This window comes from Candida albicans, chromosome 5 (genome assembly GCF_000182965.3).
Source record: "Candida albicans SC5314 chromosome 5, complete sequence".
In the NCBI taxonomy this organism is placed as follows: Eukaryota; Fungi; Ascomycota; class Pichiomycetes; order Serinales; family Debaryomycetaceae; genus Candida; species Candida albicans.
Genome location: NC_032093.1, coordinates 771,614 through 794,228, shown reverse-complemented (window position 1 = coordinate 794,228; position 22,615 = coordinate 771,614). Strand labels below are relative to the sequence as shown.

At 34.7% G+C, this 22,615-nt stretch overlaps 11 protein-coding genes and 1 non-coding gene across 12 annotated transcripts; 7 read left to right on the top strand and 5 right to left on the bottom strand. All coding sequences in view use genetic code 12, as the record gives it.

The window, feature by feature from the left end:
* Positions 1 to 485: 485 nt before the first annotated feature.
* RPS25B (40S ribosomal protein eS25) lies at positions 486 to 803 on the top strand (the record flags this gene model as incomplete). The annotated part of the gene is made up of 1 exon (XM_706324.1): positions 486 to 803. One exon carries the CDS (start codon positions 486 to 488, stop codon positions 801 to 803), a length of 318 nt encoding a protein of 105 aa, XP_711416.1.
* Positions 804 to 1,223: 420 nt separating this feature from the next.
* Positions 1,224 to 1,769, top strand: CAALFM_C503530CA (ubiquinone-binding protein; the record flags this gene model as incomplete). Its single annotated transcript, XM_706323.1, has 1 exon — positions 1,224 to 1,769. The coding sequence occupies one exon, from the start codon at positions 1,224 to 1,226 to the stop codon at positions 1,767 to 1,769; it is 546 nt and encodes a 181-aa protein (XP_711415.1).
* A 281-nt stretch (positions 1,770 to 2,050) lies between these two features.
* CAALFM_C503520WA (uncharacterized protein) lies at positions 2,051 to 3,226 on the bottom strand (the record flags this gene model as incomplete). The annotated part of the gene is made up of 1 exon (XM_706322.1): positions 2,051 to 3,226. The coding sequence occupies one exon, from the start codon at positions 3,224 to 3,226 to the stop codon at positions 2,051 to 2,053; it is 1,176 nt and encodes a 391-aa protein (XP_711414.1).
* A 1,783-nt stretch (positions 3,227 to 5,009) lies between these two features.
* Positions 5,010 to 6,551, top strand: CAALFM_C503510CA (uncharacterized protein; the record flags this gene model as incomplete). Its single annotated transcript, XM_706321.1, has 1 exon — positions 5,010 to 6,551. The coding sequence occupies one exon, from the start codon at positions 5,010 to 5,012 to the stop codon at positions 6,549 to 6,551; it is 1,542 nt and encodes a 513-aa protein (XP_711413.1).
* A 412-nt stretch (positions 6,552 to 6,963) lies between these two features.
* Positions 6,964 to 8,670, bottom strand: GAP6 (Gap6p; the record flags this gene model as incomplete). The annotated part of the gene is made up of 1 exon (XM_706320.2): positions 6,964 to 8,670. The coding sequence occupies one exon, from the start codon at positions 8,668 to 8,670 to the stop codon at positions 6,964 to 6,966; it is 1,707 nt and encodes a 568-aa protein (XP_711412.2).
* A 1,229-nt stretch (positions 8,671 to 9,899) lies between these two features.
* Positions 9,900 to 11,531, top strand: CAALFM_C503490CA (uncharacterized protein; the record flags this gene model as incomplete). Its single annotated transcript, XM_706319.1, has 1 exon — positions 9,900 to 11,531. The coding sequence occupies one exon, from the start codon at positions 9,900 to 9,902 to the stop codon at positions 11,529 to 11,531; it is 1,632 nt and encodes a 543-aa protein (XP_711411.1).
* A 483-nt stretch (positions 11,532 to 12,014) lies between these two features.
* CAALFM_C503480CA (uncharacterized protein) lies at positions 12,015 to 13,580 on the top strand (the record flags this gene model as incomplete). The annotated part of the gene is made up of 1 exon (XM_706317.1): positions 12,015 to 13,580. The coding sequence occupies one exon, from the start codon at positions 12,015 to 12,017 to the stop codon at positions 13,578 to 13,580; it is 1,566 nt and encodes a 521-aa protein (XP_711409.1).
* Positions 13,581 to 14,029: 449 nt separating this feature from the next.
* CAALFM_C503470CA (uncharacterized protein) lies at positions 14,030 to 15,526 on the top strand (the record flags this gene model as incomplete). Its single annotated transcript, XM_706315.2, has 1 exon — positions 14,030 to 15,526. One exon carries the CDS (start codon positions 14,030 to 14,032, stop codon positions 15,524 to 15,526), a length of 1,497 nt encoding a protein of 498 aa, XP_711407.2.
* Positions 15,527 to 15,912: 386 nt separating this feature from the next.
* CAALFM_C503460CA (uncharacterized protein) lies at positions 15,913 to 16,926 on the top strand (the record flags this gene model as incomplete). The annotated part of the gene is made up of 1 exon (XM_706927.1): positions 15,913 to 16,926. The coding sequence occupies one exon, from the start codon at positions 15,913 to 15,915 to the stop codon at positions 16,924 to 16,926; it is 1,014 nt and encodes a 337-aa protein (XP_712020.1).
* Positions 16,927 to 17,356: 430 nt separating this feature from the next.
* CAALFM_C503450WA lies at positions 17,357 to 17,437 on the bottom strand. The gene has a single exon (XR_002086413.1). It is a non-coding gene; the product is annotated as an uncharacterized ncRNA (small nucleolar RNA).
* Positions 17,438 to 18,558: 1,121 nt separating this feature from the next.
* Positions 18,559 to 18,774, bottom strand: CAALFM_C503440WA (uncharacterized protein; the record flags this gene model as incomplete). The annotated part of the gene is made up of 1 exon (XM_019475425.1): positions 18,559 to 18,774. The coding sequence occupies one exon, from the start codon at positions 18,772 to 18,774 to the stop codon at positions 18,559 to 18,561; it is 216 nt and encodes a 71-aa protein (XP_019330970.1).
* A 2,626-nt stretch (positions 18,775 to 21,400) lies between these two features.
* CAALFM_C503430WA (uncharacterized protein) lies at positions 21,401 to 22,228 on the bottom strand (the record flags this gene model as incomplete). Its single annotated transcript, XM_706928.1, has 1 exon — positions 21,401 to 22,228. The coding sequence occupies one exon, from the start codon at positions 22,226 to 22,228 to the stop codon at positions 21,401 to 21,403; it is 828 nt and encodes a 275-aa protein (XP_712021.1).
* Positions 22,229 to 22,615: the final 387 nt, after the last annotated feature.

Sequence of the window (22,615 nt, the reverse complement as noted above, 5' to 3'; positions counted from 1 at the left end):
TTTTTTGACACTCTATACACTACCATAGTTAAACTCTCACCAAAAATTAGTTTTGTTAATTTCAATACTGATACATATTTTTTTTTCTGGATTTCCTTTCTTTTTTGAATAGCATAGAATCGTCAATAAACGTATGTCGTCCAATACAAATGCCTTGAAAATGGGAGGAATACAGTCATTCTTAGAAAGGGATTAGAAGATGATTGGATAAATGACAGAATGAAGTGAATATCGACAGCGCCAGGGATTGTCATCAACAATTAAGAGATTTACACCTAGTATCAATTTTCAACAACAGTAATAGAAGTGACCAGTCGACAAATAGTATCATTCAATAAAGAGATTTTAAGTTTTATCCAAATGGCTCCATTTTCCTTCAAGTATCAACTAGAGATTAGTTTCAAAGAATCAGTTATTCCCCTACGGCAGTGAATGAAAAATTCTTATTCAAGTCTAAGTATACTAACTAGTACAATTTTTTTAGAATGGCTCCAAAGGTTCAACAAACTAAAGCTGCTAAAGCCGCCGCCGCTTTAGCTGGTGGTAAAAAAGGTAAAAAGAAGTGGAACAAGGGTAAAGTTAAGGACAAGGCTCAACACATTGTCATCTTGGACCAAGAAAAATACGACAGAATCTTGAAAGATGTTCCAACTTATAAATACGTTTCTGTTTCCGTCTTAGTCGATAGATTGAAGATTGGTGGTTCTTTAGCCAGAGTTGCTTTGAGACAATTGGAAGAAGATGGTATCATCACCCCAGTCTTGAAACACTCCAAACAAGCTATCTACACTCGTGCCCAATAAATTAATTAAAAAATATCTATATCTAATGGTTATTTTATAATTTATCTTGTTCTTTATTAATGTTACTAAAGAATAAATGAAGAAGGTTAAAGGGTTTATATAATTGTATATTATGGTAGTAATTAATTTGACCAATGTTTTTTTTTGTACCCTTTTTTCCTGATTCAACATCTCCCTTCAAAGATATATATATCAGTATATAATACATGTTAAAATATTTCGTAATTTTCTTGATTAGAAACAGCTATCTCTCTGTTGCTGTATATTCAGATTCCTAGGGGGTGAATGTAGCATGCTTTATTGCTGTGTGTAAAATATTCGAGATGTGAAATAATTTTTCACATTCAAAATATCCACGAAATACCAGACAACACACCTATTCTAAATCATATAACAATCTTTTCTTACAAGATTAATTCAATGTTCAAAAGAGCTATAGTAGGAAATGTATACAGAATACCGGCACGTTCCTTTTTCGGTGTTTCAAAACCTCAAAGTTATGAGATCTCCAAAATATTGCATGGCTCTCCCAAACAAGTGTATGACATTGTTAGCCAAGTGGACCAGTACAAGACATTTGTCCCCTTTGTTGAAGACTCGTTCATATCACAGAGGAACAAAGACGAGTTACCTACAAGAGCAGGGTTACTTGTGGGTTGGAAAGATATTGTTGAAAGATTTGAGTGTGATTTGATCTGTGTAGAGAACAAAGAAGTGACGGCAAAAAGTCTTCAATTAGATTTATTTGATAATTTGGAAACGATATGGAAATTCCACGAACATGGTGGAAATAAATGTAAAGTTGACTTTAAATTGGCATTTAAGTTTAAGAGTCCTATTTATGATAAGTTGAGTTCGCTATTCGCTCCACAAGTTTCTGAGATTATGATTGGTGCGTTTGAAAGAAGATTGAAGCAAATCAAACTTAATGAATCTATGAAAAAGTATCAAAAACCAAAATTATAGACCATGGTCTTGGTCGGGATTGTGTTTAAAATATTTAAAGGTATTATAGAATAGAGGTTATAATAATAGGATAACAAAAGTATAGAAATAATTACATTATTTATAAAAAGTAAATTCCTTTGTATTTCAAGAAGCATCTGACAAGTCTCTTTCTGAGTTCTATTCATTTAATTGAACTTTGGCCTCTGAATAGGATTGTTGTCATAAGTCAAAAGAACAAATAAGGTTTGCAACAGGAAAATATGGTCTACTTCTCTTAGAACCTCTACCTATTAATCTAGCTAATATGTATACAGACTTTTGATGGTGGATCTTGAGCCATTATTCAAATCGACCAAAATGGTTTTATGGATACTAGTGGTAATTTTAAACAGTTTTAAAAGCAAAACTACTTGTTCAATAATGCTAAAAGACATATTTTTAATTGGATGTATCCAAAAAATCACTTCAGAAAGCTGCAGTGTTTTCTTGAAATAACGAATTCCACATACACTAATCCGAACTCCTTGTTCCGGTAACTTTTTAAAAATGGAATCTCTAGAACAACTGAGATATAAATTAATGGCTTTCTGGGTATCATTTTTTTTATGGTTGATTTTAAGTTGGATCAAATACCCATTCTTAAAAATCTCATAGTTGGGAACTAACCAGCTTCTCATCAATAAAACTTGGCTGTATTCAAATTCTTTAGCAAATTCCGTGAAATCATCCTTCCCGTCGATAGTCCCACGTAACTTTTTCATGTCCTCGTCGACTTCCCAGATATTCCATGGATGGTAAGTAGCTTCATCGAAATCATACAAACTATTATAAGCACTAAGTTGAAAATAGACAATTTGAGTATTTTTCAATATAGATGTACACATTGGACTGCCAGAGTATTTGCCGAAAAATATAGGAATGGTGTCATCGTATTCTAAATTTCTTGATTCAAATTGAATTGAATTGGATTTGTTGTTCCTATCTACTGATCCGGTGGACAATAATTCAGCCTGATCCGATTCGGCAGATCGAATATTTGAATATTGTGCCGTGTTCAATACGAGTGTAGAATCAGCCTCAGCCTTTGATTTGAAGAGCCAACTTTTAGACTTATTGTTTTGTTGTTGCTGTTGTACAGGAGGCGCTGATTGAATGTCGTTTACTAAACTAGGCTTTCGTCTTCGTAAAACTCCTGCAAACCAACTTTTTCTTTTCCGAAGGGGCGGGACTGATTGTTGATCAAATCTATCTGATTGAGTATCATCTAATTGATTTTCTTGATTTAGCGATGGTACAGAATTGTCTTGTTGGTTTTTGGTGTCAACCAGATTGAACTCTGTGGAAAACTTCCTATTTGTGCTCGACTTGAAGGCGCCATTTCTAATTCCAGTAGTTAATGAATCATTAGTCATTGAAGAATTAAGTCTCTCCTCCAATGAGCTACGTCTAATTTCCCCAATGCTTTTTCTGTACATCTCTCTGTAAGCCAATGCTTAAATTAACCATCAAAAAGAGAAGAATAAACCTTTTGTGGTTTCAGAGTAGACGGTAATATTGGCTTTAAAAAAAATAAATGTACACACATATTGTTGGTTGCAAAGTCTAATGAAACAAAAACAATATGTATAAATTGTATCGTACAAAACAGAATAATTTCGTCTCGATGTTTGGACATCAGCTTTATTACTTACATATTAAGAGAGCACGTAGAAGAGCGCCCAGAATGCAGGCTTAGTAACTAGCAGACCAATTAGTCATTTGAGTATTCGATCAAACGATTGAAAAGCCATATCAACGGTAGTAGTTTACGGTAAAGCTTACAAAAGTCTATTCAACAAGCAAAGCCACACCAGCAATATCAACGCTAGTACTTTACATGACAAAAGTTAAATATAACTTAATTTTAAAAGCTAAACCGACAGCAATAACGTCAAAAGAGGTTAACCTGACATCACACTAAAGCTCGGTTTGTATGTTCGGTCTATCTCCGATCCTCGTCCCCCCTTTTCCCCCCTCCCCAGTTCTATTTCTCCTGTTATAAAACTTATTCCATGCATACTGTTGATTCTGCCATCCTACTTCCTTTTACCCATTTCTACTGTAAATGGAAACTTGTTTAGCTATTGTTGTTTGCTATGGTTGATAGAAAAACTATACGCTATGGTTGGAAAGAATGAGGGGATGATGTGAATTTAGGAAATAACATAATTGCTTTTTTCGTTTCTTTTTTTTTTTCAATTTTGGTTGCAGAAGATCCGTTTATCCCTGTTGCTGTATACAGGATTTACGTAAAAAATAGGAGACAGTGAGGAAAACCAAGATAACAAATTTGAACGGTTAATCAATCCGCGATGATTAGAATGAAAAAAAATATCCACAGTAATCTGAATCACCTCAGATGTACCCGATGATTTGGTGCATTAAGTAAATATGGTTATTTGACAGCATCAACTGGTGACAACAACCTTTTGTTTTTCTTTTTAACTTTGATTTAGTTTGTACTTGGAGTGTTTCATCTTTTGCTTGCTTTTATGTACATTGATATGACAACAGTTAGAATGTGGTTTTTGTTAAAGAAATAAAGTCTCCTGTTGTTACAATGTGAACTAAGAAAGCGCAAACAACACGCACAATAAGCAGGAAAAATAAAAAGAAAAGACTAAAACCAAATATTACATTATGTCAGTACAATTAAATAGAAAAGCAAACGTGTGTCATCGTTGACAGCAATACTTATCTTAAAAAATCACCATTTATCTTTTTAAAAGTGATCTGTTAACGCTGTATTATAGCAATGCTGTACTTGAAAATTTCACTTTTCAATTTACTTCAAAAGGGAAGATTAGAAATGAGTAAAACTTGAAATCATTCCAGATGTATGTATGTCGGTATATAGTAGTGTGTTTTGTGCCGATAAGCACAATAGGGGTATATAAATATATAATAGAAAGGAAAAAAAAAGAGAGTCTAAAAGTACAACCAAGTTATTTTTGTCTTCTTTGTGTCTTTGTTCTCTCCTGTGGTTATCTAAAAATTGTAAAATGCATATATACAAAGAAAGCCGACTTTATCACAAGATACCAAAAATTTCAAGTTCGGTTTTTACTGCATCTCCTTCTATTCTTTGATTTCAAAGATATATAAAATCAATAAAATTCCCAGCAATTATTACTTTGTTCAGCATTTTATCCATATATGTATAATAATACTACATTGTCCCTTGATTTGATTTAACCAGTATAATATATTCATGACAGTATGAGTGTCGAATCAACAATTTCTCAGAAACCAATAGCTTTACCAGCAACTATGCACATTCAACCACTACAGCCAATACCCATTGCCAATACTCGTGACATAAAATATGCTTGGCCTCAAACAAATAGAAGTCCCAGTATATCGTCTTCTGCTTCAGACGACGAGGAAGAAGAAGATAATGATGATGACTTATCATTAGAGATTATCGCAGACAGATCATCTACACCACCAACGCCCTGTTCGTCTGTCTGCCATGACAAATTCATGTACACATCTTCCTGTGATAGCTATTTACAATATATTGAGCCAAACCCAGTCTCACCACCTTCCTATGACACATTACCACCAGGTGGTTGTCCAAGATTTCCAGTATCGGCACCATCAATTTTCCCCTATTCCGCGGAAATTTCGTGCGAGAATAATGATTTACAACCACCTGCATATAAACCGGCTATTTATAAAATAGGAGTCGTTGCAAGAAAAATGGAATGGATCAATCCTAACGAATTATCACCACATAGATCATGGAAGTATTACATTATAGAATTAAATTCTACTCAGTTGAATTTTTACAATGTGCCTGCTAAATATGAACATCAGCTTGTCACGTTTAGCCCTGACTCGTTGACGAGTCAACAACCATTTCAAAACTACGATACAAACTTAAACTCGCTATTTACTTGCTCCGCTGATCATCAATTTTATGATATGGTGAAAAAAATGGGGTTAATAGAAAGAAATTTGGGTTGCAGTAAGAAGGGAAAGTGTCTTGTTCGTTCATATTCGTTGCAAAATTCGAAAATCGGGTTAGCTACTGATTATAAAAAACGTGCAAATGTGTTACGAATGAAATTAGAAGATGAGCAAATGCTACTTAATTTTGGTAATGTGGATGAGTTGATCACATGGAACTTGCTGTTGAATGTTGGTAAAGATGTGGCCCTCGATCTTACAGACAGAGAATTTCCCAAATACAGAACGGTGCCCAGAAGAAGACGGAGAAATAGAAATACAGAGGGCAATGGAAGCAGTTCGCTCCTCAGTGCCATTCATCCAAATGGCTCTCTTGCAAGACTTAGATCTGTTTCTGATCCTAACAAGTTTAGAGGAAGATTTTCTAGATTAAAGTCAAAATTATCATCTGCCAAATTATCGACTTATAACAACAGGCAAGTCGTGGAACCAGCTGCAATGTATCTGAACAACAGTCTTCCACGTTCGATTTATTACATTCAATTACCCACGCCAGTAAGTACACCATCAAGTGAATCTATAGTTGCAACAACTAGATCAAATTCAGTTTCAGATTTTCGAAATGTATCGACTGCAGAAAGTTCTGAAACTGAACCACACGATGATGATGACGAAGAGGAAGAGGAAGATGACGGGGAGTTTGATCAGGCATCAGTAAACTCAGCTACGAATGTGCATGTTGAAGAAAGTCCTTCATACTGCTACAAATGGAATCCAGAAAAAAAGTTTGATAAGCATAAATATCATCGCGATTGTTTGAGATGCATCAAACCACTTTTGTATAATTAATTAGCGTAATATCATGGATACAATAGTTCATTACTACCACTCTTTTTTTTTTGAATTTCTAATGCTTTAGCAAGATGAATTCAATTTCAATTGAAATATGCCACAGTTTTGTGTAATTGCGCGAATTTAAATCGGGATAGAGTTGTCCCACTTCTTTTCCTAACCATCTTACAACTATCTCCAAACGTTTCCTCGATACTTCCTTTAAAGCGAGCTAAAAGGAATAGAATTTAATTGCTGTAAAGCTGTTAGGAGCCAACTCAAAGAGGTCTACTCTATGTTTCTGAATAGTAATTACAAATATATAAATCGTCATGCATTAATTCATAAACTCTATATGAGGTAGTCCTAAATAATTCTCCTTTTTTTTGTTTTGTTCTGTATTTTTTATTTCTTTGACCTGTTTAGTTGATTAACACCAGAATTGATAAAACTTGTAATACCATGGCTGTCTCTTATAAGCTTCTCTTTCTTCTTCGAGCTCTTGTTTAAGTATATCAATATCTATATCACTTCTTCCGGAGTCAAGATCCATATCCTTGTAATCGACCATAAATTTCCAGTTTCTGGTAGCAACTTTGTGAATTACGTAAACGGCAAGCACCAAGACAGCAGCCAAATATTGTTTAAAAAAGTATGTGGCATCTGGTTTACCTCCAATTGGCCACACTGCGAGCCAAAATTGTAATGCCAATACAGCAACGTTCATGATTAAACCGTAGTAAGCTCCCAATACACCTGTGTTTGCCTTGTATGGCAATTCATCTAATGATCTTCCTTGAACTTTCATTGCAATTCTGAATCTAATATGTGCAGCATTAATACTTCCCCAGGTGAAGAAGGTAGACAAACCAGACAAAGCGACTAACCAGTCGAAAACTTGTTCTTGCTGTTTGGAGGCAGAAACAAAAGACAACAACCCAACAATGGCAGAAGTGGCTATACCAGCAAGTGGTCTTCCCTGTCTGTCAACGTATTTAAATATACTAGGGGCAACACCTTGTTCAGCCAAAGCCAAAATGGTTCTTGAAAATCCGTAAACCGCAGAGTTAGCAATAGCCAATAAAGCTACCAAGACGACAACATTAAATACAGAAGGCAACCCTTTGATTCCACCTTCTCTAATTGCAATAACAAATGGAGAAGCAGATGCCCCGCTACCACCACCAATTAATTGTGGGTCTGAGGCCGGAACTAAAAACCCAACTAATGTCAAAGTCAACAAGTAAAAAATCAAAATTCTCCACAATACTTGTTTGATTGCCTTTGGTAAAACTTTTCGAGCATCACCAGCGGCTTCAGCAGATGTCAACCCCACCAACTCTGTACCAGCTAAAGAATACGTTGCTGTCAATAAAACGGATATCACACCTTTGACACCAGTGGTGAATGGAGGATGCCAGTTTTTACCTCCAATATAGCCTTGGTCACCACCACCACAAATCAAAACAATTGCCAAAATGTTGAAACCAACAATTCCTAACAACTTTATAACAGATGCAACAAACTCTGTCTCACCAAAAGCTCTTGTTCCTCCAAACAAATTTGTACCAATAATCAAAACATAGAAGACTGCCACCCAAACAGATGTATTTATATTTGATGGCCAGAACTTTATAGTCATTGAACTTGCAACCAACTCCAATGGCATGACAACAACCCAAAATAATGCATAATTATAACCCATGGCAGTACCCCAACTTGGATCAATAAACTTTATAGAATAGACTGCAAAGGATCCCGACACAGGGAAAGTACTCGATAATTCGGCTAAACATTGCATCGTACAATACAAAAATGTAGAAACGATGAACCAAGCAATTAACAAACTTGCTGGACCGTTACGCAAAGCAGCTCCGGACGCCACTAATAACCCTGATCCCACACATCCACCTAATGCAATCATCTGTAGTTGTCTTTTTTTCAAACTTTGTTGTAATGGAACATTCTGTCCACCTTTTAATTGAGTTGAAGATATCGATCCATTCTCAATATCATCGATGGGCACAGGAGGTTTGAATGAATCTTTGAAGTTTCGCCACATGCCTGGTTTTTCACTTATTTCATTACTGGATGTCGATGTTGTGTAGCACTCGGGGCTAGATGCCTCTTTAGGCATATCAATAGAAGACTTCCTACTCATTTTGTAGGATTAAATGCAAATTAAAATTAAAATATAAAAAAAGGATGCTAAAATTTGAAAATAAAATTATCCTGAGATCGAAAGAAAAAGTGAAAGAAAAACGAAAATCTTACTAATCATTAAATTATTGGAGAAACTAAAAGGGTTTATATATCACTATCACCTCTATCGACGCTGGACTTGCCTTATTACTCACATCTCTTAAAAATTAAGGATTACTTTTTTTTACGTTTCTTTTTTCTGTTTTTTTTTCTTGGTTTCTATTTTGTGTGTTCCGTTTACAGGAACGTAAAATAATTTGCGGCAATTTTTGTACAGACTCTATTGTCTTTTGTGCGGCATTCTAGTCACGTTACGGCGAATGGTGGCAAAACTTAGACCTATTCGTCCTAATCTTGGCTAGTTTTTACCGGACAACCGCAATGACAATAGGATCATGAGTTTTTTTCATTCCTATACCGGAGTGGCTGACTATCTATATTTTCATTGATTGTTAAGATGGCACTGAACTTTTACAGTTGTATTACACGAATTTGCATGGCTTTTGGGCTTATTGTTTCTGTCTAGGACGCTAATTGGATAGCTTGTTTAGGAAATAAGGTTTGATAAGTAGCTACTATAGTGCTTTACTTGGCGGGTTTTTCGTTAATTTGTAATTGAAGCAATTCTTTAGTTTTTTTTAGTTTGTAAAAATAACGGTCACCCCGCCCTTTTTTGTCTCATCTCCAGACGGTTGATGTTGTTTGATAGTAAGACGTGTAGTCCGAAAAAAAAAGCAACAAAAAAAAAGAACACCCAAGCCATTTCTGCGTAGTTAAGAAATTAACTCGGAATGTTAGATAAGGCGTAATAATGCGGTCAACGTGTATCAAGCTGCAAAACTGATCTCTGATGAATGCAATAAAAAGCCAAGAGTGTATTGCTGTATCACCACATACATCCAGTAACCCAAGAAGAAGTGAATTTCATTTCAGATCTCAATTAGTAGTCACGTGTGTCTCACGTGTAAGTATGGTCTCTATTGTATTCCCAAAGAAGAAATTCGAACCGAAATCGGAATTCAAGGATAGCATGTTTTCGCTACGTCATACTGGCATACATAACCCAATTTCCTCCTCCAAACAAACAAATTTCACCCCTTGCGACTAATCTTCTCTTTCTTTTTTCCAATCTGGCCCATAAAAACTACAGCCAAATCATTAGATATGACATTGCCAGCAAATTTTAAATTCAAATCTACTGAAGATCCTAAAATCATTGAACAATTGTATACCTTATGTGGTACTGAATGGGGTGGCAAATTGACTCCAGAGCAATTTGGTTCAGCACAAGCCAAGGGAAATTTCAAATATGTTGACGAAGGTGGTAGGATTTTGTCGTACTACATCGAAGATGTCAACACTGGAACAATTGTTGCCACCACATCAGTAAAGTTTTGTAAAGCCTTCTACAAGCCAGCAGACAGATCTAGTGCAATTTCGTCGATCCCAGATCCGTCGCTTTTTGGAGTAAACAACGCGACTGCTCTATTGATTAGCTTTGTTTTCACCCATAAGGATTATCGTAAGTTGGGATTGGCTGGACAATGTGTCAGTAAGGCAATTGAAGCAACCGAGAAATTGATTATTAAAGAAAAAGTGGACTCCAGTGATGAGTCTGTTGCTGATAATTTCAAGAAGATGTCGATTGCTGATGGAACCAATGAAACGGATTTGCAATTGGCAAACTATTATTTGAGCAAAGAATACATCTGGATATTGTATTCTGGTGTTAACACTTATTATGAACGATTTGGATTCAAGTCATTCCCTATGGACTTTTATGAAGTACCAAATACGTTGTTGACCAACGATGTTGAATCTGCTATCGAAAACTTGATTAAGGAATCGAAAGAAGAGAAACAACTGCCTTCAGGAAAGAGTATCAGGTTATTATTGGGTGATAATCCCGCAGACCAAGAGATTATTCAGTTTATTTTACAGAATAAAGAATTGAATATTGTAACTGAAATTAACAAATTGCAGTTTCATCTGAATTTGCAAAGTGACAGAAAATCATCTACTTCTTTGACAAATATGACGAATATTTTGTCGATGTCAAAATTGGGGTCAAGCACCGGTTTGTCTTCAGTTGCAGAAACAAATGCAGCAGCTGCATCATCTTCTTCACCAGGGTCTCCAGGAGTGAGAAGGAAATCAAGCGTTCACCACCAAACAATTCCAAAATTTGCTATCAAACCCACTTATGCTCACTATCAGTCCAATGCTACCGTGAACAAGGAAATGTTTGATTATTTTAGTGAGGTTTCTCAAAAGTTTGCCAACATACAAGGAGCTATAGTTACAAATGAAGTCCAACAAAGATCTTATTATGCCTTGTGGTGTCCTTTGAAAGGCCAATTTTTCATCACTGGAATGGGAGAGATACAATTCCAGGGTATTCCTAGCAGTTTGCCTGCAAACCGTCCTAGACGGGCATCTTCGTTGAGTGGAATCAATGAATTGGGTGGTTACAATTTCAAGGATTTGGAGGTATTGGTTTTCACTGCACTTCATGTTGCTAAAAACCTTGATACTCATTTTGACAAGGTACACATCTCAGTGAATGATTTACCAGAAGAAATCCCCGATCCAGTTATGTATGACTTTTTTATAAATTATCTCCCAGCATCAATTCAGGAGTCAGAAGGTGTTAAAGAAGAAGCTAAAGCTGAGGTCAAATTGTTAACCGATGCTGCTCACTCTATTCGTGTTTTGCCAATGGTGAGGAAATTTGGAAGTCAAAAGTCCGAGTTTGACTTAGATTGGATTGCTGATGGTATGTGGTGTTGGGGTTAGCAAGAAGAAACAAAGAAAAAAATAAAATAAATGTGAAGTGCTATCTTTATAAAAAAAATATCTAGATTAGAATCAAGTGAATATAGATTAAAAGAGTAAGAGATCTTACGGGTGGATCTGTTGATGTAGAACCATGTAATTTTATGCCTGGTTGTTTGTTGAATTTCGCTCCTATTTCAATTTTTTTTCTCTCCCCTTAAGTGCATTAAGCCGTTTAAGTGCATATAAAATAAATTAAGCCAGGGAATCAAACCGTAAGGTGAAGAAAATCAATCGAAGTTGGAGCCATCTCTCTTAAATTATTTGCATGTCATTTCTTTCGGAAGATATTTGTTGAAGAGTATAAATATTCTTGTAATTCACATTGCAAGGTTGAAATAATCAAAAAGAAAGAAAGAGCAAACTTTAAATTATCATCATTTTCATTCTTCATCCCTTGATTTTGTTCAAGTCATATAATCCCAATCACAAGATTCTATATAAATGGCACAACTATCATCACAGGGAAATAATGCTATCATATATTTAAGTTATGCATTTATGTTAGCTACAGGCTTGTTCTTGGCTTGGAAGTTTTCTTCAAACAAAGATTTCTTATCATCGAATGGAACCCAGCGAGGAATCCCTTTGGCATTAAATTTTGTGGCATCAGCCATGGGAGTTGGTATTATCACTACATATGCTCAAATTGCTAATATTGCTGGGTTGCATGGGTTACTAGTTTACACCATATGTGGAGCTATTCCTATTGTGGGATTTGCGGTGGTGGGTCCTGTAATTCGTCGTAAATGTCCTGATGGGTTTATTTTGACCGAATGGGTTAGACACCGATTTGGAATGGTTACAGCATTGTACTTGTCGGCTTTCACATGTTTGACAATGTTTTTGTTCATGGTGGGTGAGTTATCTGCCATCAGATCGGCAATAGAAACTTTGACAGGGTTGAATGCCTTAGGTGCTGTTATTGTCGAATGTGTGGTGACAACTATCTACACATTTTTTGGTGGTTTCCGTGTTAGTTTTATAACAGATAACTTTCAAGGTGTTTGTGTATTGCTTTTGTTGATCATCTGTGCTGCTGGAATGGGTAGTTACATTGAAATCGATACTTCCAAAATAGGACCAAGTGGGTTGTTGAAGGCAAACAAGTTGGGATGGCAGTTGGTCTACATCTTATTTGTTGCCATTGTGACAAACGATTGCTTTATGTCTGGGTTTTGGTTGAGAACTTTTGCCAGTAAGACCGATAAAGATTTATGGATTGGAACCTCCATTGCTGCTTTCGTTACTTTTGCCATTTGCACATTGATTGGTACTACTGGGTTTCTTGCTGTTTGGTCTGGAGATTTGATAGTAGGCGATGAAAATGGATACGATGCATTTTTTATCCTTTTGAGCAAGATGCCAAGATGGTTGGTGGCATTTGTGCTCATCTTTTGCATAGTATTATCGACGTGTACGTTTGATTCCTTGCAATCAGCTATGGTCTCGACCATCTCCAATGATGTTTTTAGAAACAAATTGCACATCAACTATGTGAGAATAATGTTGATTTTGATAATGGTTCCGATTGTTGTGTTGGCTGTGAAAGTTGCCGATAACATTTTACAAATTTACTTAATTGCAGATCTTGTTTCAGCTGCTATTATCCCGTCTGTGTTTTTGGGATTGGCTGATACTTGGTTCTGGTATTTGAGAGGATTTGACGTCATGGCTGGTGGATTAGGTGCATTGCTTGGTGTTTTCATTTTTGGCACAGTTTATTATCACAGTGCTCGAGAAGGTGGTAAATTGTTGTTGATTTGGAATGGTCTTTATGATTCGAGTGATTGGGGACCTTTTGGTGCCTTTGTTATTGCTCCTGTTGGTGGGGTGATTATCACATTGGCTTCAGCTGCTTTAAGAATTGCTGTGCTATATGCTTACAGTAAGGTTACAGGAAAGGAATTCACTGCCTTGGATAAACCTGTTACAGTTGAAGTTGAGAACCAAGACCATACCTACGGGTCCATTGACGATGATGAATCAGATACTAAAAAGGTGGTCTAATAAGACGTCAGAAGGGTATGACAACGTAAATATTTTTTGTATATTAATCATATGGCATTAAGTCTGAAGTATTATTCTTCCTATTTAAATTTCTCTTTCCTGCATTTAATAGTGCTCTTATCAATAGAACGAAATTAATTAATTAGTGGTTCATTTTTGCGACCCCACTCCTTATCGTGTTGGTGTTAGGCTTTGGCGGTGGAAGTTATCTTTTGTACCACGACTACCACGAAATCAGAAAAAAAAAGGGGGGGGGCGATAGCATGAACCAGATGAAGTCAATACCAAAAGAAAAAAAAATAAAATCTTGAGCCTTTCTGTCGAAGATCTCATTGCAAATAATTCATCAGTTCGTTCTTTCTTCATTTTTTCTTTTTATAAAACCATAACTCAAACTCTTCTTCTTTCATTTATTTTTTTCAAGAAACTTTAAATCTTCTCAACTCATTATGTTACCATCTGAAGTTTCGTATTCAAAACGGTTAATTCAATGCACGTGTGCCATCTTCTGGTGTCTATTATCTGGAGGTCCAATATTTGGATTTGCTGCGTTGAAACCAATTTTAATTAAAGAGCACGTTTATGAATACTTGTGTGATGTTCATACCCCAATATTTACTAGTTTCAATTCCAATAACGACAACAACGACATTATAGCCAAATGTACCGAACAAGATTTGAAGTTGAATATGATGTTCACAGTCGCTGCGATGTTGACCAATGTTTCCGCTTTAGCCATTGGTAGAATCTTGGATGTATATGGACCTAAAGTGTGTGGATTGATTGGAGCTTTCTTTTTGTATTTGGCCTGTTTTGTTTTCATATATTCGAAATATTTGGCTGGGTCAATCATAGATCCATACTTGTTAGGGTATTCATTTTTAGCCTTGGGTGGTCCATTTGCATTTATTTCATCATTTCAATTGTCAAACTCGTTCCCCAAAAGTAGTGGTACGATATTGGCATTGATCACTGGTGCCTTTGATGCCTCAAGTGCAGTGTTTTTATTGTATCGTATTGGTTATAATGCCAGTTTGGGCAGTTTTACATTGGAGAAGTTTTTCACGTTATACTTGTCTGTTCCAACTTTTATTGCCGTGGTGCAAATTTTTATTATGAACTCAGACTCTTATCAAACTGAAGGAACTTCTAAACTTTGTGTCAATGACGAAGAAAACCATGGACATGTTGCATCTCCTGTATCTTCCAATGATCAGGAAACCACACCATTACTCAGTGAGCCGGCCACTAGAACTAGGAGAGACTCCATGGGTGATGCCATCAAACACCCATACGAAATTGAGGGAGAAGAGTTTTTGGTTGAGCATTCAAGTGGAGTGTTTGGTGTTATGCACGGATACTCGGCACAAGAACAAATCAAGAGTTGGTGGTTTGTGTTGACTACATTGCTCAGTATTATTATGATGTTGCGATTAAACTATTTCATGGCCACCATTGGAACCCAGTACCAATACATATTTGGATCGTTTGAACTTGCTGACCAGATCAACAAATTTTTTGATGTTGCCTTGCCATTAGGTGGTCTTATCAGTGTGCCATTCATTGGGTTGTTTTTGGACAATTGTTCGACGTTGATGGTTTTGGTTATAATGATGTTACTTTCATTAACTATTGGGTTGTTGGGTTTGGTATCTAATTATGCTTTGGCAGTCTTGGGTATTTGTATGTTTGTTGCCTATCGTCCGTTGTTTTATACTGTGGTATCAGATTTCTGTGCCAAAGTATTTGGGTTTCAAACATTCGGAACTGTGTACGGAGCAGTCATGTGTTTGTCGGGCATTTTTAACTTTGGCCAATCATTCTTGGACGAATTGACCCATACCACATTCAATATGAACCCAATACCCATAAATGTCATTTTGTTGGTGTTGACAGGTATTATTGGAGGCTCGACCGTGGGTTACGTTTATAAAGCTACCAAATAAATATTCAAATAGACAAAGTATACATATATAGAAAGAAAGGCAGATAAATAAAAAAATCGATAGAGTGATTGTTTACTTTTAAGAAACAACAACAACAATAGCAACACGAAATTCGTGTTTATTTGTTCTTTATTGTATTATTGATAATACAAACAATTAAAATGCCTTGCGATGTTTTGCAATTTTATCTTTTTGTTAGAACTGTGAGAATTTTCTGTTTCTACCTCTGTTGTTTTTTTTCTTGTCTCTGCAACAGAACAGAATGACAGATTGGAAGTAGAAGAAGAATAAAAAAAAAAACAAAAGATGTGTTTTAAATATCACACTTGTTCTTTCTTTATACTATCATTCTCTTATATTCACATCTTATTGGTTCTATTCATGATATGAAGATACTATATTCGTTTTTAATGCTATTTGTGGTAGCATTTGCTTCCCTTGGTGACAATCTTCCTGAGTTTCAATCATGTTTATACCAATGTGATTGTCATGTCATTCCTCAATCGATCTTTTGGTCCTGTCCAGCAAATTGTAATTACTATTGTCAACAATTAATTACAGATCAACTTGAGTCACTGAATGTACCAATGGTTCAATTTTACGGGAAATGGCCATTTAAAAGAGTGTTAGGGGTGCAAGAGTTTTTTGCCATGATTTTTTCAATAGGTAATTTATATGTGAATTACAAAAATCTTCGAATAATTTATCGACAATTTAAAAGAAACGAGTCGGAGTATAAAACCATGTATGTTCAATATTTGATTTTATTAATTGTTACTTGTATTGGATGGAGTTTCAGTGTTATTTTCCATTTCAAAGACACCACGATGTCAGAAACTTTGGATTATTTTGGTGCATTTGCGATCATCTTGTGTAATTTAAATGCCATTGTGGTGAGAGTTTTCCAATTATTCAAACATAGGAAAAAATTAATAATATGGCATACGGCATTGGTGGCATTATATTTATACCATGTTATTAGATTGAAAAGAAATTGGGATTATTCTTATAACACATTGATCAACATCATCGTTGGTGTTTCAGCCATGATATTATGGTGTTTCCATCTGTGGCGTGTTTATCGTGTTTACAACCAGAAACGCATAATATACAACAATTCAATTCAATTGTTGCCTTATGAAACTAAGTTATTACAAAAATTAAGTTATGTTGGCATGTCACTTTCGAGTTTGATCCCCTTGATTCCTATTTTCAATAATGTCATGTTACTACTAGGTATCAGTTTAGAGTTGAATGATTTCCCACCGGTTGCCAGACTTGTTGATGCCCATGCATTGTGGCACTTGGTCACTATCTTTCCCAGCATTATTTGGTTTGATTGGAATGTATGGGATATTGAAATGTTGAAAATCACCAATAATTCAGAGACAAAAGTGTAAGGAACAATTTATGTGTATTATTATTGTTAATATATGTTGTAACATTATTTGAAGAATTGTATACTCGTTTTGTATGCTTCTACATTCTCTGGGAGTTTTGTATTGTGCTTTAAAAGATCATCGAAAAGTATAAACTTGGAATATTACGAGGAGTCTCGTGGTGAAACTTGCCTAAGTAACGTAGTTGTCTAAATACAATCTTACAAACAGCTCGGTTTAGTTTCAGCTTCCATCGATTAATCTTAATATCTCTTGAAACGTAAGTCAAATCCAAAGAGTTTTCAAAAACAGTTATTGCTTGGGATGTGTCTCCAAGTTTAAGTTATTGAGCCTCGCTCATCAAACTATCAACTCCTCCCCATTCAACACTACTTAAAAAAGAGATACAAACAAAATTATAAGACAATCATGAAATACTTGTTTTTCTTTTAGATCAGAAATTTGGGTATATACTGGGTCTGTCATGCAGTTGAGTACTCAGACTGGTGCACAGCGATCTTGTCATCATTAAAAAAAAAAGTTTGTATTTCATTCATATCTCCCCAAAAATAAGACAGAATATAAACCAAAAAGAAACATATAATGAAATATGCTGCTTTAAGATATACGGATTAATGATTTACAAGAACCATGAAAATTCTCTAATCCATTAATTTATATATCTTGATGAATGGTTGTAGGTATATTCAAAGAAGAAAAAGATGTGTGAAGATGTAAATGAAAAATTTTTTTTTTAATGGTCTCCAAAATTTGTCTTTTTATAATGAAAAATATTTGGCATTACACGACTTATCCTATATCGATGAGTTCAGTATTTTTGTTAGGGCTGCGAAGCATGCATTGAGTGCAAGAATAATAAAAATAATAATTGCATGATAGCTTACATTCCAGGGACAATGTGAACCCCCTGGAAATGGTTTCTTTCTTAGCTTAGTATAAAACTAACTAGCTATATATTACAGCTTTTACTGAATCAGGAAACAAGTATTATAGATAATCTTTGTTGGTAGATCTTCAATAACTTTTAAATCTAACATAAAACAGCACCATGTGTGATAGCACTTGTAGTACTTCTGAAACAAGTTTCTTAACATTTAGCTCCAAATCAGTGTTTCTAGACTGTGCTGGTTCTTTTTAGTGGGCTTACGATATCATAGCCATATGTGGTGGGGATCTATTAGATAAGGGAAAACCAAAAAGGAACTATCTTTTAATTTGATCCATAGGTTTAAACTGGTACGATTTTCTTCTATTGTTTGGTTTTTTTATGCTGGCTGTCGTCGCGATTTGAAGATTGTATGCGTGTGCAGTTGCCACCACCACCACTCAACAAAAAAATCTTTTTTTGGTAAGCAAGTTTTTCCGAAGAGAACAAAAGAAAAGCCTATGCAACAGAAAGATACATGTGAGAATACAATTGTTTTGCAAAAGGTTAATGTTGGTATAATACAAATGTTACGTTTATTAAAGTAAAGTTGTTTATTAACCCCAAAATCTATAAAATTAACTAATGAAATGACCGAAACTAAAGAAAAAGGCAATCGAAAAATGAAGCTATGAAATTAAAAAATTAAAAAATAGTGAAGAAATAACGAGAAATAAGAAAGCGAACTCAATTGATGCATTATAAGATTATACTGGGTTTGTCTTTTCAAACTCTTGATTGAAAGTTCTTCTTCTTCTTCTGCTGATAGTTATTAGCTTGTATGTGGATCCAGCCAAAAAGATTATGAGAAATATTATGAATACATTTGCTCCATTAAATGACAATGGAAGTTGCTTTTCAGTAGATTGATAGAACTTGTGTTCTTGTAATAAAGATTTATCGTTTTGAGGTGCTGGAATCATGTCTTGTAGTGTTGATGAAGATGCAAATAAGTTCTATAAAAGATAAATATGGAAAATATTAAAAGTCCTAATAAGTGAAAGCCTCTTGGTTAAAAAAAAGGAACTATTTTTTTTGAAAGGATTCTAGGGGCTTTTATATATTTTAAAATGACGTTAAGAAGAGAAAAAAAAATTTGTATGTGTGTGTGTAATAATATCAAGAGATTTTGATTTAGTGGTTTGTGTGCCAATCTACGAAATTCTTCTCTCGCTCGATGAACCGATACACACTACACACACAACACAACACACACATAATAAAATGCATACGCACATACACAATAGGCTAAAAAAAAAGAAAGTAACCATTATCTTGTTTTTGTTTATGAAATTTCTATATTTAAAAACTAACTATGGCAATAAATATTGCTTTGAACAACTATCTTTGTACGAAGCGGTTATGAATGTCAACTTATTAGTGTTTGTCATGAATTTTTAGTTCAATTAAGATTTTTTTCTATTTTCTTTTTGTTTTCTTGAAATTCTTAACACATGATAAGAAATTGCACGATAGTATAAGTCATCATTTCTATAATTATACGTCATATATGACTGGCAACTAAAAAAAAAAGAGACATCGAGCCCCCTTCAGGGGTGGAATCGGAACACTTTTATTATCATAGTTGCTATAAATTAAACCAATTTTTATCCGACTAAGATAGTAGATAATTGAAATTACATACTCAACACACAACCCACTATTATCACACTTGTTGAACGGTTTGTTGCCAACTATCATAGTCTTTTTTTTATCAACACCATCCGAAAAAAAAAACAAATAACAAAAAACTAAAAAACCACAATAACCTTTGTGTCATTTTTAGTTGAATTTCGACCAATTAAACCTAAGCAAGAATTGAAATTAATTTTGTCCTCTGTTTATTTTTTGGGTAAAAATAGAAATGAGATGAAATTTTAGTCATCGGATTTCAAGATTCCACAATCTTTTTTAATCTAAACTGTGGTGATTGATTGATTGTTGTTGGTGGTGATGTTGCTAATCTCATGTTACCACTACGACAATAACCACTACCAGCACCAATAACCACTACCAGCACCAATTACACAAACAACAATATTATCTCTTCGTAGCAACTACATGTTGTCGAGCCAATTTATGGTTTTGCAGAGAATAAGGAGGGATGTATACAAAAATTCTACTTTATTTAGCAAGTCAAACCTGACCTACGCGTTGTGGACAAACTTCTTGGTCTATAGAGCGCATTGTTGAGAATTAGTTGGGTAGAGCCATTATTATAATTTAGTTGTTGGAAAAAAAAAAGTCTAAAAAAAAAGTCTAAACACAAAAAATTATCTGTGGAATAAGTCAGAAGCCGTGGTGGTGGTGTAATAATTTGAAAAAAAAAAAGGGGTGTGCAGTAGGATCAAAAAATTAATAATGATAATGGAAAAAAAAAACTTGTCTTCAGGGAACGGATAAAAAGGGAGGTACGTAAGTTTTTAGTACTAGTAGTTAAGAGAAAAAAAATAATTATGTTTATATGCAGAATAGTTTTAGATGCATAATACGCAGCAAGAAACAATCCAATATATTATGGTTTTTCTATATATACACGACGTGCATCGGAGTATCAATTTTTTTTTCTTGAATCTTGTCAATAAACACACGACCCTCATAATTTGGTGGAGGGAAAGATTACCTGCTTTGCACTATCTTAGAGTTTGTTTGTACTTTGTATTATTTTCCGTAATTACCCTTCTACCACTTCACACTTAGACTTCACAAACTATACAAAAGCCACTTGTGAAATGGTTTAGTGTAACTATTCTGTCGTAACCAAATAAATGTTGAAGTTCCCAACGAAAAGCATAGCTTTACCATTATTGTGGCTTACTTACAGAAGAGTTGATTGTTGTAAGAAAAAAAAACAGGAAACGTCGGCAAATCTGTATTTCTACTTTTCGTGATTGCTTTGCATGGCAATCATTTTAGTTCTTTCTTCCAAGTATGTGATGTGTCTGTTGTGTATTCTTGGCTGATCATTTTACTTATTCAATTGCTCCGGATTGTTGTTGTCGTTCGACAGGAATTAGAATGTACAATTGGACATAATGTTGCTTTTATCTTTTCAAAGCGAATACCAAAATGTTATGATTTATCCAAGCGAGGCTGTTTCGTGAATACTAATCGTATCATCAAGAATCAAGTGACAAGAACATTGTTTCAACTGTTGTAAGATTCGGTGTTGCAAAAAAGAATTTGCATCGGATTAACCAAAAAATAAAGCAAATAGTCATCTGAATAATTGTCAGTGGGTATATTTCCGCACGAGATCAAAACATGAATTCATATGGCCAATGAAGTTGAGTTAATGGTTTTTTGGAAGATAGTGGATAGAGAAAACATTGATACGAAACTATGATAAATATATAATAATACGTGTGTTTATGTACCTCTATGCGTGTGCGCGCAAAATTACACGAAACTCTTTTTTAAATTAGACGATGATAAATATGTAAACAAGATGTCGCGTCAGTCAGGCACTCCCAGAGACCCGTTATTTATTCATTGTATTGATCGTATACATACAAACGTTAAAGTATATATTTACCCCTCCTGAAATTGTCAATGTTTGGAGCCTATCAATTTCTTGAAAAAAGAAACCTTTTGCGGCTTTTTAGCATCTGTCGATTTAATTGTTTTAAGCGAAGATAAAAATGGTTCTGAAGTTTGTAGAAAACCCAAAATCAAAAATCGTAGAAATCTCTTCCATTGTTGGAAAATGTTTTCAGGTTCGCTACGTAGAAATATCTGCAAATTGATAATCATTGTGTCCGCTAGTTTCTCTTGCACTTTCAATCTGTAACGGGGGGAGTAAAGATGATTGTGTTGTATTTTATAATCATCATAATTGGCTTCAATATTGTTTTCTTCAAGAATTTTGTTTATGACGGTCTGGTAAAACTGGGAAAGAATTGCTCTGTTAGGGAGTAAGGGAAAGTAATCGAAAGTTGACTGTAGACTATCATCTTTCATTTCTTGGTATACGTTATTCCAAAACTGGTTGCTCAGTAGTAGTGCTTGGATACTATTGCAATCGAAAGAATTGTTGTTGTTCTTGATTTCGTCAAAATATGTATGTCTTAATATAGTATACTCTTCAGGTGGGAAAAATGGTTTCGTGTTGGAGACACTGTGGTGGTTCCCATTACTACTGTTGTGTGACAGGTCATTTCTTTCTTCTCCAATATCGCCTACTGACATGTCGAATGAGCTAACTGTGTCCACATAGCGATTTTTGTTGATATCAAACACTTTCTTCCTATGACGACTGCTTACATCTGATCCTGATATAATTGACTTGGTTGAAGATGTTGGGGTAGCATTCTTTACTTTTTTCTTTTTGATTACTTGTGCGTTTGCGTGTTCGTTAACTAGTAGAAATGCCGACATGTTTCTGATAATTGTTCTTTATTTTTGTTTTGGAAACGAAAGACTGGTAAATTGACAATATGAAAAATCAATGGAACAAACACCAACACCAACAATAACAATAACTAACAACAAATTGATGAAAAGGAAAATTTTACTCGTTCAATTTCAAAAATTGGGGAATTGATAGTATTTATGTATTAATTTCTAAAATATTTAAGACATTGTTTAGAATGATCTGTAGGTTATAGTTTCGCCTTATTTTTTAAAAAAAAATAAAAAATTATAACATTGAATTCCCAGGTGAATACTTTTTGAAACCGAAATATATACATGCATTAAGGGAAATAAAAAGAATAAAAAAGAAAAAACTATTTCACTTCCAAATTTTTACTTGACATTAATTAT